Source organism: Vipera ursinii (assembly GCF_947247035.1).
Source record: "Vipera ursinii genome assembly, chromosome: 1".
NCBI classification, from domain to species: Eukaryota; Metazoa; Chordata; class Lepidosauria; order Squamata; family Viperidae; genus Vipera; species Vipera ursinii.
The window spans coordinates 316484223-316511231 of NC_139512.1; the positions used below are offsets into that span (position 1 = coordinate 316484223).

Genomic DNA, 27009 nt, shown 5'->3' on the forward strand with positions numbered 1-27009 from the left:
CCTCTTCGAATGGGCATTGGTGCGCACGCACCTCTCCAAATGGAGGGTGGCACCGCCCGTTCCGAGAGGTGCACGCGCACCTTTTCGAAGGGCAGAGGTGCGCGCGCACCTCTCCAAACCGCCGCCATCCCGTTTGCACAGCTGCCGCGTTCGTCCATGTTTGACGAACGCGGCAGGTCTCCGAAAGGGATGGCGCGCACCTCTCCAAAGGGGAGACCCGTCGCCACGCAGGTGCCTCCCATTTTGCACATGCGTGTGAGTGGACACACACGCGCGCAATTTTTGTGGCTCCCACTTTTTTGTTTGCGTGATGGAACCAGTTCTGAGTGGCTCTTTTCCTTTTTCCGGTTGCCGACCCCTGGTCTAGCTCAATAAAGACTACTGCAGTTACCATAGAACAATAACAGAAAGGTCAAAACCGTACTGAGTTAGGAAAGGTATCAGAAATACTAATGCAAATAGAATATTTTGTAAGATGTCTCTGCTTTTCCCAGAGTTTGTCTTGCTGTATTTTGCCGCCTTATATAATTTTTCCAATATGTAACTGAAATTGGTTTTTTTCCATGCAGTTCATGACAAAAAACCCAAACAAACGTCTTGGCTGTGTGGCATCTCAGAATGGTGAAGATGCCATTAAACAGCATCCATTCTTCAAAGAAATTGACTGGGTTCTTCTAGAACAAAGGAAAATTAAGCCACCTTTCAAACCTCGGATTGTAAGTATTGATCTGAGTTGTGCAAGAGAACTTGGATAACATAAAAATTGGTTGAATACCTTTATGATAGTAAGGTTGCAGAAATGCAATAGAACTGATAACATGGTCAAATATTTGCCATATCAAAGAAAGTGAATTACTTATTTTCCTTAGAACTATGTTTCGTACTTGTTAATGAAGCACTGAATGTGGAAATGATCAAGAGCTTATGCTGTTTTTGAAAGTAAATCACAGAAAATATTGCCATTATCATTTGATAACCTTTATATCTAAAATCATTAATTTTGTGTTATGGAATGATAAGTTACCATGTTTGTCTTCCTACCACTTATTGTCACTGAAAACACAGCTAGGATCATCATGTGTCACATATTAATCTAAATATGTGAAGGCACCCTCACTATCCAAAATTCATATTGGAATATGTATTTGTTCATGTAATATATCAATACCTTCATCAACTGGGAATCATATTTATGACTGTCATACATTGTTTTGCTTAGATCAGACATGTCAAACACAAGGCCCAGGAGCTGGATGCGGCCCGCGAAGTGGTTTCATGTGGCCCGCGAAGCCATCCTGGAAACAGTGAGGGAACGGCCCCCACTGCCTTGGCCCTGGCCCAGAGACCCTCCTTCTGCCAGAGCCCCTCAGATTTGTCCCACTCCTGGCCAGGCCCCCATAGGCACCCTTGATGTGAACGATGTAGAGCTGGCCATGCCCACCCAGTAGGCCATACACACTCTAGCCACGCCCACCCAGTAGACCACGCCCACCCAGGCCACGCCCACCCGGCCCCCTGAGGGCAACCGCAATGCTGATGCGGCCCTCAATGAAATTGAGTTTGACACCCCTGGCTTAGATGCTAGATGCTGCACTCTTGTTTCAGATTGAATGAGATTGTTAAGTAATACAACTAGTAACTCTGAATTCTTATTGTTGTATGTTGCTTATTATTATTGTTATATATTGGGGTTTTTTTTGTAAGCCACCCAAAGTCACTGTTAGTGAGCAGGTGGACATATAAATTTTCTAAATAAATAAATTCTAATTCTGTGAAAACTCAAGAAATTCAGTTTGGTGTAGTGATTCAGGCACTGGCCTATAAACCAGGAGAGTGTGAGTTCCAGTCCTACCTTAGGCATGAAAACAGACTGGGTGATTTTAAGCCAGTCACTCTCTCTCAGCCCAACTCACCTCATAGAATTTATTGTGGAGGTGGAGGAAGTATTAGTATATTTAACGCCTTAAGCTATTTATAAAGCAATAAATGTGGATGATTATTTTTTTCAAATCCCCTAGTTGTTTTTTCCTTAGTCATGATTTACTGGGGATTTGGCAGGCGCTGTAGTGAAATCCAATTTATGGTCTCTTTGCTTATTCAAGATCCTAATATTATTAATATATAGTACTGACAAAATGTATTTTATTTATTCAAAAGAATATATTTCCCAGTAATAAAGTTCATCAACAAATGTCCAATATTATTTTCCTAAAAAAGATCCCCATTTATACTGTGTCTATGTATGATTATCAGATAAGAAATTACTTTCGTGGCTGAGTGAACCATTCAGAATATTTCTCATAAAGAGCTCTTTTTTATAGTACTTAATGTCAATCCATGCACATCTGAAAGAGTTCTCTCTGACAGATAAAGAGCCATGAAATCTTGAATGATGAGAGATTAGAACATGCATATTCAAGTGGGGCCTCATTTCTGTTCCCTTGTCACAATTTGAATTATTCTCACTCAGTTCTAGCTGTCTATTGTATGTTATTTACATGTGTTTTGAATATTGACTGTGGGTAGGAAATTATTGGGTTTTGTATTTTAAGCTACCCAGAATCACCAACAGTGAGTTGAGTGGCCATATAAAATTTCTGAATAAATGAATGAATTGAGGCTATTTAATTCCAAGTCAATTTATTCATACCATTTAAATGTAGGAGTTTTTTAAACTTTCTTTTTTCTCCAGTGTTCACTAAAAGACTGGCAAAAATTGAACAGAGAGTAAAACACTTGCATCTCCTTGTATTGTTACCCTCTTTTCCTCTGAGGATGAAGTATGCTACTTGCTGGCTTTTTTCTGTGTATTATTTTATTATTTTTCCTTCATATTTTATCATTCTTAGCCAAATTAATAATAGTCAAATATAGCACTGATTTCAGAAAAGAGGGAAGAAGTGGTTAACACAGATATGTGTTGTTCTTCTGTTTATACTTTTGTTGCTTCTCCAGCTAATAGCTGAAATAAAGCGTAGACGTTTTTGTAGGCAATTAATTGCTTCCACTAAGTTTTTACTCTCAGCGTATACCACCAGTATATAGCTAGCTGGAGCTTTCAGTGAGCATCTCATTGACTTAGAGATACTTTTGTAAGATAAAGTCTAGATACTTACGATGTCAAGGAGAATAATGAAGGGGAAGGGAGGCCAATGACATGTGCTCAGTGTTAAGGCTGAAATACAGGAGGGTGAATACAGATGAATCTGCATTCATTACTGGGCTATTGGATTGCAAAATGAATTTTTAAAAACCTGTAGTAGATTTCTTTTGTGAAGTCAAAGCACCTATTCATAGAGGCTGCTCGGGGATCTATTGCTCTAATTGTTGTCTTCTAAACAACGACTGCTGTTTGAGGTAATTGGGTTATGTTAGATTATCGTGTTCACTTTGTTATGGTGTAACAAACACAAAAGAATGTTGCCAAGTCCACAAAGAAATTTGCCTTTCGGCTACCAGATTCAACATCCCAAGTTAATCTCCTGCCTGGAAATATAGCCAGAGAATTATTTTTTTACACTGTAAATAAGGACAACTCTACAAAATTTGATTAAGGATGGCCCGTTCACTTTAATTTTGTGTACATCACTTGTAAATATGAGGGTGAATACAGATGAATCTGCATTCATTACTGGGCTATTGGATTGCAAAATGAATTTTTAAAAACCTGTAGTAGATTTCTTTTGTGAAGTCAAAGTACCTATTCATAGAGGCTGCTCAGGGATCTATTGCTCTAATTGTTGTCTTCTAAACAACGACTGCTGTTTGAGGTAATTGGGTTATGTTAGATTATCGTGTTCACTTTGTTATGGTGTAACAAACACAAAAGAATGTTGCCAAGTCCACAAAGAAATTTGCCTTTCGGCTACCAGATTCAACATCCCAAGTTAATCTCCTGCCTGGAAATATAGCCAGAGAATTATTTTTTTACACTGTAAATAAGGACAACTCTACAAAATTTGATTAAGGATGGCCCGTTCACTTTAATTTTGTGTACATCACTTGTAAATATGAGGGTGAATACAGATGAATCTGCATTCATTACTGGGCTATTGGATTGCAAAATGAATTTTTAAAAACCTGTAGTAGATTTCTTTTGTGAAGTCAAAGTACCTATTCATAGAGGCTGCTCAGGGATCTATTGCTCTAATTGTTGTCTTCTAAACAACGACTGCTGTTTGAGGTAATTGGGTTATGTTAGATTATCGTGTTCACTTTGTTATGGTGTAACAAACACAAAAGAATGTTGCCAAGTCCACAAAGAAATTTGCCTTTCGGCTACCAGATTCAACATCCCAAGTTAATCTCCTGCCTGGAAATATAGCCAGAGAATTATTTTTTTACACTGTAAATAAGGACAACTCTACAAAATTTGATTAAGGATGGCCCGTTCACTTTAATTTTGTGTACATCACTTGTAAATATGAATATTCTTAACCCCATTCCATTACTGCTTTTTCATCAAACCTCATCAAACAGTTGTTCTTCCTAAGTTGCTTCCTACTCCACTACAAACTGACATCACTTCTCTCACGCTGGCTTGAAATGGTGGACAGGCAGGGAGATTAACCTGCATTGTGTGCATGAATTATTTCCTCATTCTGCAAGCGATCATGTATAAAAATCTAAATCCTTCTTGCTATGTCAGAGTAAATGTTTCCCTTCTTTTTTCTTACTTATTTTAAAAGAGAAAAATTTTAAATACAATTTTTCATAGTACGCTTTAACATTTCCCCCCTTTTTTTCATATTAGGTGGTCAGGGATTTTTCTTTTCTTCCAGATAGGAGACTTTGTATTTCAGGTATTCCAAAAGTGCTACTGTAAACATCTGACTTGGGTGGTTTTCCTGTTCGACCAAAAATTTGTGGTGTGTTGGTTGAATTCTCATCACAAATAATCCAGTTCAGGACTTGTACTAATTTAGGCTTTCATTTTTATGTGATTCATAAGAATCTTGAAGGTTGTGATCGTAAAGTACCTGGAAAAAAGTTTGTGCTAAAAGCTTGACAGCCTCTTTCCACCAGCAATCTATGTTTGCAGTCCTAGAGAGGCAGCAAAATGTAAGAATATTAATTTCTTTGGTAAACCAAAGCTTAATTTCTACTTGAGGTTCATGCAGCCTAATCAAGACACTCAAGAGTCAGCTTCAATTGTAGCAGCTTATCAACTTTATAAAATAAATCAAATCTAAGATAATATAATATAAGTACTACTATCAGAAATGGATACTTTGGGGTTACTAAGTGTACTTCTCAAATATTTTATTTTGAGCATTGTAACATTGGAAAAGCTGTTCTTTTCCATATGCAGTTACTTGGAGGGGGAAAAACACTTCTCTTTTGAACCATTTGCACAACCCTAGTCTGTAATAATTGAAATCTATGTGTGTGTGTGTGTGTGTATGTATGTATGTATGTATGTATGTATGTATGTATGTATGTATAACAGGGACACGGTGGCTCAGTGGGTTAGGACACTGAGCTTGTCGATCAGATGGTCGGCAGTTTGGCGGGTCGAATCCCGAGTGCCGCGTAACAGACTGAGCGCCTGTTACTCGTCCCAGCTTCTGCCAACCTAGCAGTTCGAAAGCACGTAAAAAAAATGCAAGTAGAAAAATAGGGACCCCTATGGTGGGAAGGTAACAGCGTTCCGTGCGCCTCTGGCGTCTAGTCATGCTGGCCACATGACCACAGAGACGTCCTTGGACAAGCGCTGGCTCTTCAGCTTTGAAACGGAGATGAGCACCGGCCCCTAGAGTTGGAAACAACTAGCACGCATGTGCGGGGGAACCTTTACCTTTATGTATGTATGTATGTATGTATGTATGTATGTATGTATGTATGTTTGTTTGTTTGTTTCATTCAAGTTGGGCCTAAAACATTTTTGTAACCCATATTCTAATAACACCGGTGATGTGTTAGATTTTCACTGTAGCATTTATTTCCATTTAAATACATCTATTCCTGTAAAAGAAAAATTGATGAGCCTGATCATGTTCACACTAAATGCTGTCAGCCTGCAAACAAATGCTTTCTTCTGGTGAAAGAAAAGACACCATCTTTTTATATGTCTAGAAATATGCAAAATCTCAGGCCAAATAATTGTGAGCATGCTCAGTGGCTACAAAATGCTCCCTGACTGTTGAAGGTAGAAACCCTGGATCAAAGGAAAATGGATGATCAGAAACCAGATTGGGAGTTTGCTACAATGAAACATTTTGCTTTTGCAACCTAATTGGAGGGATGCGTCAGGAATTGGATGTGCCTTAGCCTGAGATATGTCAGTTGCAGAAATATCAGTGTTTGTTTGTTTTCATAATGCTGTGACAAATGCCAAGTTGCACAGGGAGGATGGTGATGGCTAGAATTCTTAAAGAGGGACTTTCTTTCTGGAGGCAACATTTTAAAATCAAATGTGCCTATAGAAATTTGAAGAATCTGCTTTCATTTTTTTAAGAAGTTTTACAACTAGTGTGCCAAAATATGCATGCATTTTAAACAGAGTTTTTCTCTGTTCAGTTGCCTTAAAGTCATAACATTGTATATACAACTTCTTATTGGACCCTGTCGTAAGCATGAGATTATGACTTTTCAATTTATTTGAAGCAAGAAAAAAAATCTTTCTTGAAAACAGTAGCTTTTAATAATGCATTAGAAATAGTCATGGAAACACCAACATTCCTGGCCAAATAAATTTATTTTTGTGTGAATATTCTCTCTTTTCAAGTTTGCTTCAGTGTGAATGTCCCTCTTTAAGGTAAGCCCTACAGTGTGGGGAAAATTACCAGGTAGATCTCATACAAAACTGAGGTGTCCTTTCAGTCTCATGATATATTTCTATTAAACCATCTGATGCATGGCAGTTGGCATTTAGATGAGGGAAGCTGCAAAGGGGAGAGCTGTCTTGAATGCATCTGCATGAAATGTAGTTTGCTCAGTTCAGTTGGGGGGGTGTGATAGGGTTGATCCATGTCTCATTGTAAAACACTATTTCATTTATTCCTCACTTCTTCCTCTTTCTTTATGCACTGAAATTTCTTCTCATGATTAGGCCAAAACATTCAACCAGTTGTATTAAAAGAAGTACTATAATTTTGAATATGTAGGTTGTATCTTTTGATATTTTAGTGGCTAATAAAACCAATAAAATTCACACTGTGTGATAGGTCAAGATTCCAGAAAATAAATCCTACTGTTCCTTGAGAAATAAATAAGCAAACAAACAAATAAATAAATGTAGTTCTGCAGCAGAATATTAATTCTGCTACATTGACTGCTATTAGTTTGCTAAGCCCACCCAATACAGGGAAGCCACAAAATGGGCCTGTCCTAAGAAGAAGCCTTCCTTCCATGTTTCTTACAAGTCACTGATGGGCATGACTGATGTGACCAGATGAGGAACTCTAGCCAAACCCTAGTGCATATGAAGACTTTGAAAATATTTTTTGTTGAACATATGTTTGAAACATAATTATGATAAATATTCTTAGATAACTAGAATACAGCAATGTATTTACCTTTAATGATATTTCCACTAGCTACACATTTAGTATGTCTTAAGTTATATTACAGTGATACAGTAGTACTTTGCACTACAGATCTTCCTCTGAATTTCTCACAGAAATTCTTCACACCCTTAAAAGAGGAACCATCTCATTTCCCTGTCAATTTATGATCCATAAATTTTTTTTCTGCCTTATGTGGACATAGCTCCCATCTTAAAAATGAATAAATGTAACTGTTCTGTTTATTCCTTTCATTGTCATTATATGAGGCATGAGAGAAGGAATAAACCCATTGTCTCCCCTTTCTCCACCATGAGTCTTATATTGGCCTCAAGAACATATCCAATAGACAGCCTTCCCCATTCCCTATGTACTTAGCAACCCCTGATCTGTCAAAGGTTTAAATCACACCAAGAGACCATATGAATGAGTATGTGTTCTACCCTGGAGATTGCTGCTCAAATGAAGGGAAAAAGAGTAATAAGCTTATCCTTTTTTTCTTCTTCTTCTTCTGTACTCCAAGCAACTTTAATTACAAATGACATTTCAAATTGTCTGCCAAATTTGTTGGAATAGGTATTCAGTGGGTAATATGTCCAGATTTTTCTTAGGACTAGACACCTCCTTAAGTGATGATAGTGACATTCCTCCTGAAAAAGACCAAGACGAAGTGTTTCTTCATAGTACTTTCACTAACATTTATTTGAAGCGTAGAAAATCTAAGAAACCAAAGACCTCTGGAGAAATTATTGTTCCATGAAAAATAGAACATCCACATATCCCTTGCCTGTTTTAGGAATGGCTCTCTTCCCCTGTGAGTTTTATGCCCTTTGAAAGTATTTCTAAACCATATTTCATCATCAGATTGAATGAGAATTAGTAGGGGGAAAAACAGAATAATACTCTGTTCTTTTTAATTTCATGACGGCTAGGGAAGGAGGATCACTAGAAACTGTCAGAATGAAACATACTTAAAAGTTTTTTTGTTGTTGTTTTTTCAAAAAACTATCCTTCAACTGGCTAGGTTTTAGAGTTCAGGTTTCCTCTATTTTAACTTGTGTCTTTACCAGAAATTTACATAACTGCCTAGTAATATTTGCTGGAAAGATTCTGGAACCAGCATTCTGTTCTTTGGCATGGTGCCATGCCATTTGCTGGTATTTCTGTAGTTTTTATTTTTTATTTACAATATTTTCTTTTTATTTTCTTTTTCAAATATTTGTCTAGAAATCTCTGTGAGAATCAGCAAATCCCTAAGAGGAAAAAAAAAGGTTTACGTAAGTGGAAATACAGAGACATTACTGAATAATTGCATTATAAGCACGCATGTGCGGGGGAACCTTTACCTTTACCTTAAGGATAAAATAGTTATGTTAAATGTACGAAAAAAGGGCAGATGAATCAGTACTACCAAAGAGGAACCCTACTTCTAAACATCTTGCTCAGAAGCCTTTCCACTGAATTTCATGGGTAGTTATTTCCACATCAACATGGGTCAGTAACCTTTACTGGTCTCAGCTATCATTGTTCCAAAACCTCACAAATTCAGGCACCGGAAAATTAAGCAATCTAACTGGTTTGGGCATTTTAAAAAAAAATAACCTTTGTGGTGATTGTTATTTAATAAAGGGGGCCATAGGGTCTTTTCAGAGTGATATGTTGTTCATATCTGAAGCATCAATACATTAATATCTTCTATAAAAGTGCAGGCTGAAGCCATCCAGATATTCTGGTTCTCTTGCTGGTAATGTTTACAGTACTAAGTTTGATTGCCCCTTTGACAAAAGGTTTCTGATGATAGTGAGATCTAAATAATAATAATAATAATAATAATAATAATAATAATAATAATAATAATAATAATAATAATAATAATAATAACTTGGGACCTTGGAGGTCATCTAGTCCAACCCCCTGCTAAGGCAGGAAACCCTATACCATTTCAGACAAATGGCTTTATATATCATTTTGATGATATGTCTAAAGCAACTGTTTTAAGTATGTATGTACTATATGTATGCATGCATGTATTTATGTATGTATGTAATCTATATGACCACCCATCTTACTTCAATGATTGTGGGCAGTATGCAAAAAGTAAAACTAACAGTTATGAACAAATCGTGGCACTTGAGACAAACCATGCATCCCAATAAAAAGAAACCCACACCAATACAGAGCTCATCTAACCTCCTGGTCCAATTGCCTGAGGAAGGCCAAAAGAGTTGGGGCCATCCAGTTCTCTGAGAGGATGCTGTTCATGGGCAGGCACTGCCACTGAGAAAACGCAAGTCCAGGATCCAAAAAAAGGACATTGTTTGATAGAAGAGAGCTGTATTTTTCCTAAATCCAGCCAGACCCTGTGCCATGTAGACCTTTATCGATGACAACAGCATATTAAATTGCACTCAGAAGCCTACTGGAAGCCAGAGCAGCTTGCAAAGCAGCAGCATTGTGCTGTATGAGTGTAGCAAGAAACTCCAAAAACATCCTATACTGCTGCATGGACTACTTGCAGCTTCCATGTATTCATCATATAGACTACATTACAGTCATCCAAATGGGAGGTGACTGAGGTATGAGTCACTATCAACAAGGCCCCCTAGCAGTCCCTAACGTTTCTGGCTTGATGAGTACAGGCAGCTCCACACAAGCAGCATGCACATACGCCTGCCAATGGAGCTTCATGCACAAGTATGAGGGCCCACTGGTCACACAAATGGAGCTGCAAGAGTGAGTGTCCGCTGCTTGTCCAAGTGTCTGCCATTCGCTCAAATGGGCTGCGGCCTGGGGGTTGGGGACCCTGCAGGCCGGTTCCAGTAGTGGGCCATGGCCTTGGGGTTGGGGACCCCTGCCCTACTCCAAAATGGATACAGTTGATGCCCAATGTATCATGTAAAGGTCCCCTTAGCCTAATGCACACATATAAAGGTCCCTTTAGCCATAGCTGTCATTTACTGCTGTCCCTTTAGCCATAGCTGTCATCTACTGCTAAGCTTGTAAGCCGCCCTGAGTCTTCGGAGAAGGGCGGGATATAAATGGAATTAAAATAAAATAAAAAATAAATAAATCTCCTCTTTGAAAAGGAGACGTGAATCCAGGAGGCCCCTAAATTGCAAACTGACCCTGACAGGAGAAGTGCACTACTAGGCAGAATTAAAGGTAGAAAATAGCTAAAGCCGGGGGGCTTTAAAACCCACAACTACTTACTTTTGCCAAGGTTTTGATTAAGCCTGATCCCTGCCATCTACACCCTCATAGCCTGCAGCAACACTTGCTTCACCCAGCATAAAGATGTACAACACTAAGAGCAGCATACTTGTGATACTGCACCCCATGCAGATAAATAATGCTTGCCCAGCAGCTTCAAGGAGATGGTAAACAGAAGTAGCAAGAAAGTAGAGCCTTGAGACAATGTACAAAGCAGCAGCCTTAGACTCAACCTCTGTCTTTCCCCAAATCCAAATGTATAGGAGCTACATTTAGAAATGGGGGGGGGGAGGCTCTACATTCTTTGTAAATAAAAATTTCCACTTTCCAAATTCAAGATCAACATTTAGAGCACTGTTTATCGACCTCGATAACTTTAAGTGGCTGACTTAGGAATTCTGGTAGTTGAAGTCTTTATGGCTTAAATTTGTCAAGGCTGAGAAGCACTGAGATAGAGCAGGGTTTTTCAACCTTTTCACAGATTGTACCACTTTTAGGACATGACAATATTCGAGTACCACCATTGCTTAGCATGGTGTCAAAAATTTGATGACTTAAAAAAAAAGGGGGGGAGGATTTTGGATTTTACTGATTAGATGCATTTGCTGTTATAGAAATGGCTAGTTTATAATAGTATGGAAAAGTAAAATGTTGAGGTTTAATGTTAATACTTCCTCCTCCTGCAACAGAGGAAGTCAGAAGTCAATACCTTTTCTTTTCTTTTTCTCTTCTCCCCCTCACTTTTTTTTCTTTTTTGTTTTCCTTTTTTCCTCTCCACTGTGTCCTACTATTAGCTTTTGTATTTTTGTATTTTATTCTATAATCTAATAAAATGTTACAAACTGTAGGAAAAAAGGGGAAAAAAATACTGGTTTTTAATTTCTTCGGTGGCAGTTCCTTTGCTGAATCACTTTCCCTTTGCGCTGACAAATGTATGATGAATTTATCCATATTTATTAATATGCATCACTACCTTGGTCAGCTGGCTCAAACCAGACCTTCCTCCTCGTAGAGTCCAGTAGAGATGGCAGAGCAGAGGGGAATTGTTATAACTGAGAATAAAAAATGCATTCTCCACTCCCTTTCACGTATTGTGAAATGGAAAGGCAATGAGTATCATCTGCTTAAATTCTGCTTAGCCAAGAGAAGAGGAACCACAGCAGGCTTGTTAAAGCAAACTCAAATTATTCTAGGTATGATTTCATTTTTATTTTTTTTCCTCATCTCAGAGAAAATCTTTCTCCTTCTCTCCACCTCTCTAAAAAACACTGGCATTCCCATAAGGGGGAGGCAAAAGGAGATATTCGGGTTAATTTAGCAGAAGTGAGCATTATCCATCCCTTCCACTACTTCTTTCACACTTGAGAGATCTGCTTCCATCGCCACCTTTTGCTATCAACTCTTCTTGCTATGGATACAAAATGTCCCATCGCTGCTTGTAAGAGATGGAAGGGGGAGAGGTGTTAGTGGAGCTAATGCTTTTCCCAGAGAAAACCAACAGTGAATCCCAAATGACAGAAGCATTCTCAATTCTTTATATATATAGTGGGCTAATGCCTCCTTAAGTAACACCAGCTGCCTGCAATTAGTGCAGGTTCGAGTCCCACCAGGCTCAAGGTTGACTCAGCCTTCCATCCTTCCGCGGTAGGTAAAATGAGGACCCAGATTGTTGGGGGCAATTAAGCTGACTTTGTAATAATGCCGCTTGGGGTGTGTGTGAAAGCCCTAATAAGCAGGCATATACATGGAATGAAGGCTATTGCTAAGCACATTGTTTTGTGCTTCTTAGATTGTAAGCCGCCCTGAGTCTTCGGAGAAGGGCAGGATATAAATGGGATTGTGTGTGTGTGTGTGTGTGTGTGTGTGTGTGTGTGTGTGAAATGTTTGTTAAGCATTCAGAATACACTTGCTTGGTCCCAGACATGGGACAAATCTTGTTTCCTGTTTCAGCCTAGCCCAAGGCCATCTACAGGCAGTAGCCACAGCAGTGGCAGCTCATATTTGTGTAAATTTCTTTGGCTCCCTTTATTCTTTGTTAGCAAGCCAAAAAAATTTACACACACACACACACACACACACACACACACACACACACACACACACACACACACACACATATATATATATATATATATATATATATATATATATATATGTTTTCTGAGGTTTTCACGGGTGCCTGTATGTGGATCCTTGGTTTTTCGGGTTTTTCCCCACGTAGAACTAAAGGTGTAGGCGCAACGTTTCGACGGAATCCCATCCGTCATCATCAGGCTTTAGCTTCCTTCTTCTGGGAGTATATATATATATATATATATATATATATATATATATATATATATATATATATATATATATATACACACATACACACACACACACACACACACACACACACACACACACACACACACACACACACACATATATATATATATATATATATATATATATATATATATATATATATATATATATATATATATATATCACACCTTTCCTCTAGGAGCTCAATGCAGTTTGCATGACGATCTCATTTCTTCAAAGCTGATATGGCCTAGGAAATATAACATTTGGGTTATACATATTTTACAATAAGCATGGACATGCCCAGCTAGATGACAGCATCTAGCCAATCTTGGCTATTATTAAAATACTAAGAAGGCGCTATGTGGTTAGGAGAGACCACAGGAGAGACCACTAGAAGATTCTTTGCCTGTAGGTTAGACTGGGAAGTTTTTAAAAAAATCCATGCTATCCAAGAACAGCAATTATGAAATTCAATGGTGAAAAAAGTAAGGTTCTACATTTAGGCAAGAAAAACCAAATGTACAGGTATAGTATAGGTGGTACCTTGCTCAATAGTAGTAACTGTGAGAGGGATCATGGAGTCCTAGTGGACAATCACTTAAATATGAGCCAGCAGTGTGCTCCAGCTGCCAAAAAGGCCAACACAGTGCTTGGCTAGATTAACAGAGGGATAGAATCAAGATCACTTGAAGTATTAACACCATTTTATAATGCCTTGGTAAGGCCACACTTGGAATACTGCATCCAGTTTTGGTCACCATGATGTAAAAAAGATGTTGCAACTCTAGAAAGAGTACAGAGAAGAGCAACAAAGATAATTAGGGGACTGGAGGGTAAAACATATAAGGAACGGCTGCTGGAATTGGGTATGTCTAGTTTAATGAAGAGAAGGATGAAGGGGGAGTTGATAGCAGTATTCCAATATCTCAGGGGCTGCCACAAAGAAGAGGGAGTCAAGCTATTCTCCAAAGTGCCTGAGGGCAGGACAAGAAGCAACGGATGGAAACTAATCAAGGAGAGAAGCAACCTAGAACTAAGGAGAAAGTTCCTGAGAGTTAGAACAATTAACCAGTGCCTCCAGAAGCGGTGAATGCTCCAACACTGGAAGTTTTTAAGAAGAGACTGGACAGCCATTTGTCTGAAATGGTATAGGGTTTAGGCCTGAGCAGGGGGTTGGACTAGATGACCTCCAAGGTATCTTCCAACTTTATTATTATGTCCCTGAAGTTACCAAGAGTTCGATTCAAAGAAGAAAAACAGTGAAACCTCATTTTAACTGAGCAATTCTCTGCCAGAATCAAGCAAATGTACTTGAGAAGCATGAGTGCTATTATACTACCTATGTTGCCTTGAACTCCTTGGAGAAAAAAAATGGATATTGCTATAGTAAATATGCTTCTATAAAATACAATATTATAAATGGCAAGCATATTAGCTCCAGAGTTAATTTCTTGCACATTTCATACAGAGAAAGAATTGTTAGCTCATTTGCTTTTGACTGCTCCAATTTTTTTCCTTAGAACATCACTTTATGAAGGATGGTTGTGTATGCCAGTTCAGCAGAAATACTTAACCTTTTCCATGTATCCACTCCACATTGTCTCCATATTCAGTTGCTCACTTCATAGTATTTGAGTTATTTCCTTCCTTTTGCCAAAGAAAGAACAAAATCTGTTCTGCATATGCTTGTATATTATTATGTAGCTCAGCCTTGTAGTTCAGAATAGTGCTATTTTGTCTGATCTTGCAAAAATTTATGAACAATGTCACTGACAGTGTTTTAAAAAATTCTGAAAAATAACCATTATAAGTAGCGAATGAATGGGTCGGTTTCAGCAAAAAATTTTTTTTTCTTTATATGACTTCGTTTACTAGAAATGTTCCGAATCCAATTAAGTGAGACTTTCATGTCGGTTACCTGGTACAGTTCTTTTTTTATACAGCATTTTTCTTTTTCTTTTTCTTTTTAACTCTTGGCTTTAGGTTTCCGCATAACTCCCTGTCTCACCTTGAATGTATCATTAATCTTGCTTCGTTTCTTGCTTATAAGTCTTTTTTAGTTCTCAAGTCTGGGATCACTTACTCTTTTTAACACACAGTAAAGAAATGTCTCACCACTGAGGTACGGTTATAGGTTGTTTCAGAAAGAGTGACCAAGGCCTCATAACCACCGATATCATCACTGCAGCTTTTTGGTAGTCACAGCTCAAAACAAGCCCAGATATCCAATGGATTCAAGGATTATTCTGTTGAAAGCAAAAGCTACAGTAGGTGGGACCCTCTGCCTGCTTCCTGAACCTAGAAGCTGCAGACAGAGGCTGGGGGCACTTTTATAAGAAAGAAGTAGAACATTTTCAAGGGAGGATTAATCCAAAGCAAGGTGCAAACTTGAGTAAAGAGTGTGTTGGCATATGGGTTGAAGCTATGCTCCTCCCTCAAGGCAGCTAAAGGACTTAACACTGAACTTTGCTGCAGTTGATTGGTTGTTCTGAAGGACAATCAATTCTGAATATGGGACAGGGCAAGGAATATGAAAAGGCAAGATTGCACTGAATGCATCACAAATCCCTCTTGTAATTGTGAGCTTGAACAGCATGTTCTTAACCTTCCGATACCACAGTTTTACTCAAGTTATGAAAATGGTGCATTCATCTGGATTTTAAAAAGACTGGAAGAACACAGAAGAATTGGAAATTTGCAGTGGGGTAATAAAATCCTCTGGGTTTTCCAAATTCAGTGCTGAAAGCAGTAGAAGACTGAATTTTTTTTTCAGGCTTCTTTCCTTATCAACATTTATTTTCAGATGCTAAGAGGCAACGGTCCCTTTTTGACCAGTCCTTCAACAGCAGTAGGAAGTAGCCAACTTAAGAGAACATGTCTATATTTGAGGACTTAACTGGCTTTGCAGTAGAGCTGCCAACTGACTGTGAAAAGTCTTGGCTTGGTCAGATGCTTTTAATAGTAGCTTGGCTGGCAGAAAGCAACCCAACCAAGATGCATGCTCATATCAGCAAGACAACCACCTACTAAAAAGTGCAGAAAACCAGTTAAAAAGTTGGCAGTCTGCTTTAAGTAACTTCTCTTAACATGGAATGGTTTTCAACAATAAAAAAATATGGGATATACATTATATACATAAATACTGTAATGGTACCATCCCTGTTTTTAACTAAAGTGCCCATAGTTGTTCGATAAGAAATTGTATTTAAAAACATTTACATAGCATCCCAAAAATGCATTTTCAAGAGGCAACTGGACTTTCTTGTTTTTCTTTGAAGATATTTCACTTCTCATCCAAGAAGCTTCTTCATCTCTGACTGGATGGTGGTCATCTAGTGAGAGCTGAAGAACCTTCTTGGATGAGAAGTGAAATATCTTCAAAGAAAAACAAGAAAGTCCAGTTGCCTCTTGAAAAAGCACCTTTGGGACAACCATGACCTAGATGACTGAGAATTTCTATAGACATTTGGATAGCATCATTTTGAAGAAGACTATCGTGAAGGTTGTACAAAAATCTCTGAGACAATGCATATTTTCTACATGCTTCCAAAGTCCATGCAAATTCATTCGTTTCTCTACAACTTATGAATATACAATGTTAATAGTTGCAAGAAAGTTTATGTGGGAAGAATTTGCTTGGAAACATTGCACACTCCAGTTTTTTTAGTTACATTTCTGTGCTTAATTCTCTATTGAACTATAATGAAAACATCCTGTGATTTCTTCTTGCTTGGGAAACTTTAATCAAATGATGTCTCTTTTACTGTCGGTGGCTCAGTGGGTTAGGATGCTGAGCTTGTCGATCAGAAGATCGGCAGTTTGGCGGGACGAATCCCAAGTGCCGCGTAACAGAGTGAGCGCCTGTTACTCGTCCCAGCTTCTGCCAACCTAGCAGTTCGAAAGCATGTAAAAATGCAAGTAGAAAAATAGGGACCACTACGGTGTGAAGGTAACAGCGTTCCATGCGCCTTTGGCGTCTAGTCATGCTGGCCACATGACCACGGAGACGTCCTTGGCCAAACGCTGGTCTTCGGCTTTGAAATGGAGATGAGCACAGGCCCCTAGAGTTGGAAACGACTAGCACACATGTGTGGGGGAACCTTTACCTTTACCTAATTATAGAAAACCATTTGAGATTAGTGATGGACGAAAGGTGGACATTATATACAAGTAGTCCTCGACTTAGAACTATTTGTTTAGTAATCATTCAAAGTTACAATGGCACTGAAAAAAGTGACTCACATCTGATCATTGCACTTACAACCGTTGCAGCATCCCCATGGCCACATGATCAAAATTTGGATTCTTGCCATTTTGCATGTATTTATGATGTTGCAGTGTCCCAGGGTCATGTGATCACCTTTTGCAACCTTCTGACAAGCAAAGTCAACTGTGGCAAGGTCATAAAATGGGGCAAAACTCACTTAACAACTGTTTGCATAACAACAGAGATTTTGGGCTCAATTGTGGTCATAAGTCAAGGACTATCTGTAATGATCCAGCCATAACTTCTTAGGCCCTTTCACAGATTCATGCCTACTCCAGAAAACAAACCATGGCTTGCCTTCATAAGCAAAGAGAAGGAAATGTGTGTGCATGAATGTGAGTAAAAGCAGAGTAAAACATTTATCTGGTACCTGTCATATTTTCTAAACTCAGTAAATTAATGATTGAGGTCTGGTTTTATAACAAGCTTTTCTCAGGTATAGCAAAGGAGATATTTGGAAAACTGGCTATCAGTCTCTTTTCCTTTTAAGTTAGAACTGGGATTTTGCTCTTAGCTGGGATGGGGTATATATCGGCAGCAATATCATAAATATATGCTTCTATATATAATAGCTGCCATCACAATCAGAATTGGCACTAGCATATTAGGACTGTAGATGATGGATCTTCCACAGGTCGGTTGTGAAAGCTCTATATCTGTGAAAAACAATCACTGCTAGATCCTAAAGATTCAAAAGCTGCAAATTTGTGAGATTTTGCATACCTTATGTTAGATTCATCATCAGAAATACAGATCATATGCTTCACCCCTATATTTGTAAGCAATCCATTATGCCATTTCCAGACAAGATCTGTCTGAATTCATGATTCATTTATCCAAATTATTGCAGTATAGTATAATTTAAGTTATCGGGTATACCACCATTTTGCTTCCAACTTCTCAGTTAAAGGCTGTTGGGCTTATCCAGGACCATTCTTTGCTTTTGCACCCTCACTTGTCCACCCTCTTTTCTCATCTTCTCCTGTATGAAGTGTCTCTGTGTGTTTGTGTGTGTATTTGTGTGTGTGTGTGTGTGTGTAATTGTGTGTGTGTGTGTGTGTGTGTGTGTGTGTGTGTGTGAGAGAGAGAGAGAGAGAGAGAGAGAGAGAGAGAGAGAAATCTGTGTGTATGAAACGAATCTGCCTTCCATTAGAAGCCAAACACGCTATCACTCTTTTCAGATCCCAAGGGGGAAAAAGTTGGTTGTTGGTGCAAGAACACCACTCATTCTTCATCTTTTGCTTTTGTTTCTCAGAAAACCAAAAGGGATGTAAATAACTTTGATCAAGACTTTACACGAGAAGATCCAATATTAACACCGGTGGATGAGACAATTATAAAGCAAATCAACCAAGAAGAATTTAAAGGCTTCTCATATTTTGGAGAAGAGCTGCTGCCATAAGATATTCCCCCCAACCCCTAAATTGGAACCGCCAGATCACAGATGCTGCAAGTTGTGCTCTGAAAAATCCTCCAGCTACACCATCAAGAACTGCTTCTCTGACCATGAGCCTAAACCCATAACTTTCTACTGTCTATTTATTGTTATATTTCTTTGATCTGGAGGCACTCATAATAGCTGTTTTACAGAGCAATGCAAAATATTTTGTATTGGAAATTGTAAAGGTAACACATTGTTGTTATTTTTTGCTGCTGTCTCTCTCCTTCTCTCCTTCTCTCTTTCTATTCAGACTTTCTTTTATTTTCAGTAAGGCTTTGTCTTTTTAAAAATCACCTAGCACTGTCAAAAGTAATTTGTTCAACCATTTTTAACATTTAAAAATCACTAGGAATTTTAGCTTCATTTTTAATGATTAAAATTATGGTCTAGAGTATGTACTGAAGATTAGATAACTTTTTCCCAGGATGCCATAAATAGGTATCTCAACACATTGTGCTAGATGGATAATTATATGATTTATATGATTATGGAGAGAGAGAGGAATACTTCATTATGACTTATTTTCAACTGAGGTATGAATCTATAAATCAGCCATAAGATTTACTGAGCTTGGAATCAACTCATTGCATTCTGCGATGATTGCCCGGAGCCTTATGAAGCATGAGAGAGTTAACATAAACCCCCTTTGCCATTGATTTCAATAGATTGTCAACAGGAATGGTTGAGCTTGCACCCTTAACATTCAAATGGATAGATTTGGAGTGACCTTCAATTCCTCAATAGACAGCTTTTCCATGTTACGTTGCATGGAATACAACCTTAGGAAATTGAAGTTTTTGAATTTAGTGTCAGGCAAGAGAAATATGCCCCTAATCTGTCAAATGTGATCTTCTCCTCAAAATTCTGTTGCATGTCTTAGAAGAGTGTTTTTCAGCCTCAGTGGCTTTAAAATGTGTAGACTTCAACTTCCAGAATGCTGGTGTTGAAGATCACACCATCTTAATGTTGCTAGGGTTGAAAAACTATGTCTTAGAAGATAAACACTGATTTTAAATCTTATCTGGAGAGGCAAATCCTCTGGGAACTATTTGAAGAGGAAAAAGCAGCTCCTCTAAGTAAGTGTTAGGTACCTTTCCACCCTTAGGATTACATATTTTAAAATTTTAGGCTCAACGTTGCTTTAAAAATGTAAAAAGAATAAATTGGGGGTTTGGGGGGGGGCTTTAACTTTTTGTCTCCTGCTGTTATCCTAATTTGGATTGTAGTTTCTACTGTAGATGCAAGCAACTCTATTTAGTCTGACGGGAACAAGCTTCCATATTCCTCCTCTTAGATTCACTGAAACAATTCAGATTTCATCTTGCTTCAGCTAATTTAAATTCAGTTCCTTTATTAGGCGTGTTTTAAGTTTGTCTAGGCTAAAACTTCCACACGTTTGGGCTAATCATGCAAATAATTTATACAACCCAACGTAATCATTTCTTTCCAATTCATGTGCTTAGAATGGAGATGCCAGGTTTCCAATATTCAAAATAAATTGAATGAAGCATTTACCCTGGAAAGGCAAGCATTTTAAATATATGAGAGCTGAGATCTGTCTAGGTCAATATGTCTCTTAATTGATGCTCCAGGTATAATGCCATGTATGCCTTCATTAATTGCTGTCACAAGGCATTGTTGCCACACCGCTTGCTCTTTACCTGGTGAGGAAAGAGATGCTAGAAACTCACTTAGTTCTAGTACACATAAGTAGTTTAGTAGACTGTGTAGAGGCTGAAATCCACAAAAGCAACTGAAAAACAGCTTCTGTTCGGTAGCTTATCATGCATCTGAGATCTCGGTTGAACTCAGACTGACTTTCATCAATTTAACCTCAGTGGGTTAAATGAAAAGGTAACTGAAATATTAATACACTAAAATTTTTCAGAACTCAGATTTTTTTAAAAAAAAAATACACTGCCTTGGTTGATTAAAAACTCCTTCTCTGTTTGTGATTAGAAGCGACAGATGGCAGCATATCGATAATTCTCAGAATTCAAAGATGTGAACAAGATTATCTGCCCTAATCTGTTTCACAATCAGATCAAAGGAAAAGGCAGTGTTCCACATGCCATCAGAAGTTGCCATGATATATGGACTTCTTTCAGGGTTAATTAAGCTGCATCAGATGCAGAAAAAATGGGAAAGTTGCAGAGAAAATGCTAGTGATCATACACCGAGGCCAACTCTTTCTTTAGCTGCTTCTTGGTGTTGCACTGTCCCTAGTCAGAACCAGGGTTTAGTGAGGCAAGGGCTGCTCTAAGCTTCTGAGTTGATGGCTGCCCAGGAATAAGTCAATTGCTAGGGATTGTTTCCTCTTAATTCTGATGGGAGCCTAGAAGGAGAGTGTCATTAGGATGAAAAAGCCATCGTATGCTATGCAGGACTTCCATATTATGATTGTGAGGCTGATGTGTGCCACTTTTACCCACAAGTAAACCTCAAACACGATGGAACTTATTATTTAGCAAACACTCGTCGAAAACATAGTTAGAAACTCTATGATGTTCTTCTTGAAATCTGTATCTTGCAACTGTTTTTTTTTCTAGAAATGCAAGTAACTGACAGGAAGAAATCCCACTCCTCTCTTTTCTATGGGTCTCACCCATACTTACAGTAGAGCAGCTTGCTAAAACATTAACAAGCCATGCTGTCATAGTGCAGTGAATGGGGCAAAACGATTTTCCACCTCCCCCCAAAACGTATATTTTAAAAACTGTTTTGTTGCAAGGGTGGGTCTTGAAAAAACAAACAGTCTTGACTAAAAGCATTGTGATTAAAATAATAAATGCTATGGAAAACATTTCAGGAAAAAGCTATTTTTTTAAAGACTTTTTAAGAGTTTTTATTTAGAAATTATAACTAATTGTTTTTTTAAAAAAATAATCACTAACACAAATGCTACAAAGACAGGTGTTTAAAGGGCTAAGAATGGACAAGTTCTCCAAAAGCCTATACTAGCTTTAGTAAAGCAGCATAGGTTTCCTACAGTTGTTACAGCAGCTTTGCCATATTCATGATAATCCTTCCATAGTAAAAACTGTTTAAAAGCATGTGCCTAAATCGTTTGTGTCACTGGTGCATTGACAGGTGTGAAGGGGACTTAAAGAGGAGGGGAGCCTCTTTTTAATGTATGGAACCTGAATGATTATCTGCTTTGCTTATTTAATTTTAATTTCAAGAGCAGTGTGTTACTTTTGCAGGCTTTAACACACACAAATGGGACGACCCATCTTTCATTGTACATAGCCTCTGCCCTCCCTTTCTCTTTGCTGAGTGCTCACCTCCAGTTACGTACCTCTGTCCTCTTCCGGGGTCCCGTGTAAAGGGGCCCTGGCCAACAGCAGAGGGTTGGAGACGGAGATCCTGGAATGCCATACTACTGTACTGTGGGTCAGCCCAGTACTACTACTGTTTGGTTGTGAAAAGCTTTGAAAGAACTGTTGTGATAACTGTGGTCAATAGGAAAACCACAAAGCAAAGCCATTCATGAAACGAAAAAGGAGGGAGAGACTAAGTTCAAGATTCAAAAACTGACATTCTTGAAGGCTGCAAATGGATTTCTTGTGTCATCATGACGAACTGGTAACTCATGTGGAAAATACATTAAGAAAGAAATGTGAAGTTACCGCTTGTAGATATGCTGATAGTGTTATTTACTCATATTTCTGGGGATACTGCATTTTTGTATATGTGAGCGTGGACATGCGTGCTTGTATATGTATCATTCATATATATATATATGTATATATACATATATATACACGTGTGTGCGTATGTGTATAGATTAGTCTATATATATAGACTGAATGAGCAGTTAAGGGAATCTTTTTTTATTTGTTGCACTTGGATTTTTCATATACACACACACAAACGTACATGCACACTTACATACAGGGTGTACCAAAAGTGAAGCCCCATAGACACTTTATTATAAAAATTGCATAAAATGTTTGAATTGGTTGCAATTTTCTTCTAAACACTTCCTTAGTCATTTAACACTTGTCATTTATAATATATGATCTTTTTCTCTGAAAAAAATATTAATAAATATGCTTAAAGTGTATTGGCTATGGAGCCTGACTTTTGGATATGGGGAGATGGAGTGGCAGTCATAAAGCGTTTTCCCAACTTTTCTTTTTTTCTTTTTTTTCTTTTTTCTTTTTTCTTTTTTCTTTTTTCTTTTTTCTTTTTTCTTTTTTTCTTTTTTCTTTTTCTTTCTCTCTCTCTCTCTCTCTCTCTCTCTCTCTCTCTCTCTCTCTCTCTCTCTCTCTCTCTCTCTCTCCAACTGAGGATTTGTATATAGATGTTTGTTGCAAGGCCTGTGGAATTCAATAAATATAGAGGTATCAACTGCTGCATGTTCAGGCATATTATTAAAATTAGCCTATGAAAGAATAATTATGATTATGTCCATGTGCAATACTCTATTTGTGTATTGGTTCAAGTTATTGTCAAAAATGAATTTCCCTCCCTTTTTCGTTATAGGACAGATGTAAACCTATATTAAGCTGTACTGATTCTCCTGTATAGTTCTCTTAAACTGTATATGGAATGGTAGAGAGAGGGGGGAGAGGGGGGAGAAGGGACCACTATTGACCAAAGCACATCTTTCAGACACTATGAGAAGAAAATTGTTGCAGAAAGGTTTCTTCTGCAGAGAACACAGAACCTCCTGGCTATCAAAAGTTACCATCCATGCTAGTAGACAGGAACCGGGTATCCCTGAACAGCTACAGGAGCCTGCTCTGGAGCCTCTCTGAAAAATGCTTTGTCAGCAGTTTGAGCAAGGATAATCTGTCATATAAAATGTTATGTGGTAAATTACAAAGAGCGAGACTAAACTAATTGATACATGGATAAAATTGGTTGAATTGTAGCAGACTGGTGCCTTCAGATGAATCCAGAGGAACCCACCAACCAAAGCAGGATTGCCTCAGGGCATACAATCCATAACATATAGACACTATGCCCCAATTTCCAGAAAAGGCACCTGTCATGGGCTTCTCCCATGTGGCCTATAACTTCCCATAATGTGGCAAGAAGCCACATGGAGCGATTCCCAGGGCTCGAGGTAGCTTGAAAAGGTGCAAGTCATCTTTTTAAAGGGACAGATTAGGTTACATCAGTTTTGTGTGCGGCTGTTCAGAGCCACTTTTGGTGACAAAGACATTTAATTCCCTTATGTTGTGTTTTTTTTTAAAACTCAGGTGTAATTATTATTATATATAAATATATATACATATATGTATGTATTCATATGAGGATTTCAGAATATTAAATATGCTACACCAAGTCATGTGTTGTCTGGCTTACCAAAGTAATAAAGTATCAAACATTGTTAAATAATTTATTTTATTTTTTAATAAAAAACTAAGGGGCTGGGGGCAGGGGGAAGAAATTGCATCTCCTCACCCTCTGGCTTCTAGAGTGAAAGCACAGAAATATCACAAAGGACACATCATCTCATTGTATTTTCATTTTAGAGAGAGAAAGTGTAAAAATGCCCTTTAGTTTTTGAAGTTTCATACCTGTTCTGTGTATTATTTTTTCTGGTGTTAACTTTGAACATCCAGTGCAAGAATGAACAAAGCCAAGTAGTGTTTTCTATAGGTGAATGGAAACTTTGAACATTTCAAAAGGCCTCCCAAAACAATTTGTAAGTTGGCTAAACTGCAGAATGATTGTCCAGCGCACTTGTTTGCATGGCATGTAAAGGTCTTCATGCAAAATGGAGATTAGCGGTTCTTTATAAGAAAATGAAACGTGCATTCCACAAAGCTTCTGTAAGCAAAATTGTGGAGTATATGACTTCCCTTTCCTGGCATGCACAATTTCTGAGAAACATTTATGCTAATAAGAAATGCCCCGGTTCCTGCATTTCTCTCTTTAGGATGCTGAATAGGAAAAAATTAATGTTTTTGCATGCAAAGATATTTCAGCTGTAATCCTGAAGTCCACCTTGATCCTGCGACAGAAACCCATGCAATTAAACTTTGATGGCTTTTGCCCATGGCAGATATGTGGCTAACAAGTATATCCCAGGCTGTATCATGATACCTGAACCTGAATGTATATTTAATTGTCTGGGTTAATGTCTGGATTATTTTTTTATGGAAATGGGTGGATCTATCAGCATGCAAGGCCACTAAAGAGGATGCATGACACAAACTGAACTGAAAGCCAACAGAACTGAGGCAGTTTGGTTGCGTGCAAAACCTCTTGCTGCCATGAGCATATAGGTGAATTCTGTTCCTGAAATGGTCCGTTTAAGCAGCTTCCTCATTTTCCTCAAACTTTCTAAAAATTAGCAGGTGACTAAAAGTTTTTTCTTTTTGTAAAGTTTTTTTTCCCTATCCTTCTGAAGTGATGGGAGAAGGATGCATAAAAAGTGTGCGAAAGGCCAAATGAAAAAAAAAATGGGAAGAAATCACAACAGACCACTTTTTCTTGCTTTGTTTTTTTTTTTGAAGTCACTGTCCATGGGGATAGTATTGCCTCTCTCTCTACAATAAAACTAATGCTATCTCTCTGGAAAGGCTTTAAAAAAATATATGAAATTTACCGAGTGTTACAGGACCAGGTAGTATTTTGCATTGTTTTTCTTTTTCTTTTTTTTCTTTATTTGTGAGATTTTTTTTTGTACAAACTTTTTCCTATAGTTGTAATTTAAATCTCTTGCCATTCATTAGGGTTATTTCACTGTAGCCATTATTACTGTGCCAAATGTACTGTATTCTCAAGTATGTGAATGTGTATTGTTTCAGAAGCTAATAAATACTATGATGTTAAAAGTGTTTTGCAGTTTTCGTAAGTGGTTTCAATTGAGAACGAAGACGTTCTCAAGCAGTGAATGATACAATAGGAAATATTCATAAAGAGCACAACTCTTTGAGAGCCCCTTTACGACTCCCTGACACAGAAATCATATTCCTATAAAAGGTAAAAAGAACTTCAACTAAATCTTAACTCCTGGTGGTCACATGGACAGATCCATTCCGTTGATTTGGCAACAGTACAAAAGTGGTTTGTCATTGCCTTCTTCCTCGATATTTTTAAACTTCTGGGTTCTAAAAGAATGCCTCTGGAATTTTTTTTTAGTGCTCCATCCAAATACTATTTCCTTCTAATTTAAACTCAGGGTTTAAACTCAGGGTAACCGTATTGCTGGAGTCAATGCTCAGAGTCCAGCAAAACTTCCAGGATTTATATATCAGCCAAAAGTGCCTTTATTATTTATTGATCAAGGTGGAAAATGTCCTACCTTAACCCGAAAAACATTCAGAATTTTTAAGGAAAAAAGAAAGATGGAAGAATCCACGGTCTTCTCACCATTTTTTCCCCGGATGGGAACATTTGTTGATGAGGCTGTTTATTTATTTTATTTATTTATTTTTAATCCCATTTATATCCCGCCCTTCTCTGAAGACTCAGGGTGGCTTACATTCTAAGAAGCACAAATCAAAGTCAGCTTATTTCCCCCAACAATCTGGGTCCTCATTTTACCTACCTCAGAAGGATGGAAGGCTGAGTCAACCTTGAGCCTGGTGGGACTCGAACCTGCACTAATTGCAGGCAGCTGGTGTTACTTAAGGAGGCATTAGCCCACTGCTCCACCAAGGCTCCTCTTGATGTCTACACCCAGAGTTTCCAAGTTTACTAAATTTCATTCTGACAGATTGATATTCACAGGCTATAAGTCAGTGGTGGCAAACCTATGGCACGGGTGCCAGAGGCAGCACTCAGAGCCCTTTGTTGGCACACGTGCCATGTCCTGGAGATGGCAACCATCCCTCTTCAACCAGTCGCCCGAGGTCCCACGTGGCCGGATGCATCCTGGCACGGCTGGTTTCCTCCCCCCCCGGTCCCTCCTGGCCTTGCATGCTCTCCTTTTCCCAGGCATAATCCACTGCATCACCTCCTCAGCTGTCAGCCAGCCATCCACCTCAGAGGCGGCTTCTCTGAACTGCTGGCGGTGGCTGCGGAAACCCAGAGTGCGCCGGTCGAGGAGCCAGCAGGCTGTGGCTGCTGATGGACACCATCAGCCCCCATGCGCTTGCTGGCCTCTGTATGCAGGGGCCGATGGTGTCAGGCAGCAGCTGCCCCAACCCCTGCCTCACCTTGCCCTGCAGCAAAGGCACCCCCACCCTGCCTCGCTGCACTTCACCCCACAGGACGAGCCTCCTGCCCACCACCCCACCTGCCAGTGAACCCCTGGATCTCCCCCAACCCTGTCTGGCCCCCATAGGCATCCCTCCCCATGAGCAACATCAAGG

At 38.6% G+C, this 27009-nt stretch overlaps 1 protein-coding gene across 2 annotated transcripts in view; it reads left to right on the forward strand.

Annotated features, from left to right (window-relative positions):
- Positions 1 to 25530, forward strand: part of PRKCE (protein kinase C epsilon) — a 338032-nt gene extending 312502 nt beyond the window's left edge. For both annotated transcript variants that reach the window (XM_083361586.1, XM_083361587.1), the window contains 2 exons: positions 570 to 716; positions 18548 to 25530. In XM_083361586.1, the coding sequence (XP_083217712.1) occupies positions 570 to 716; positions 18548 to 18694 (294 nt within the window). In that variant the 3' untranslated portion in view covers positions 18695 to 25530. The remainder of the gene's footprint in view (positions 1 to 569; positions 717 to 18547) is intronic.
- Positions 25531 to 27009: the final 1479 nt, after the last annotated feature.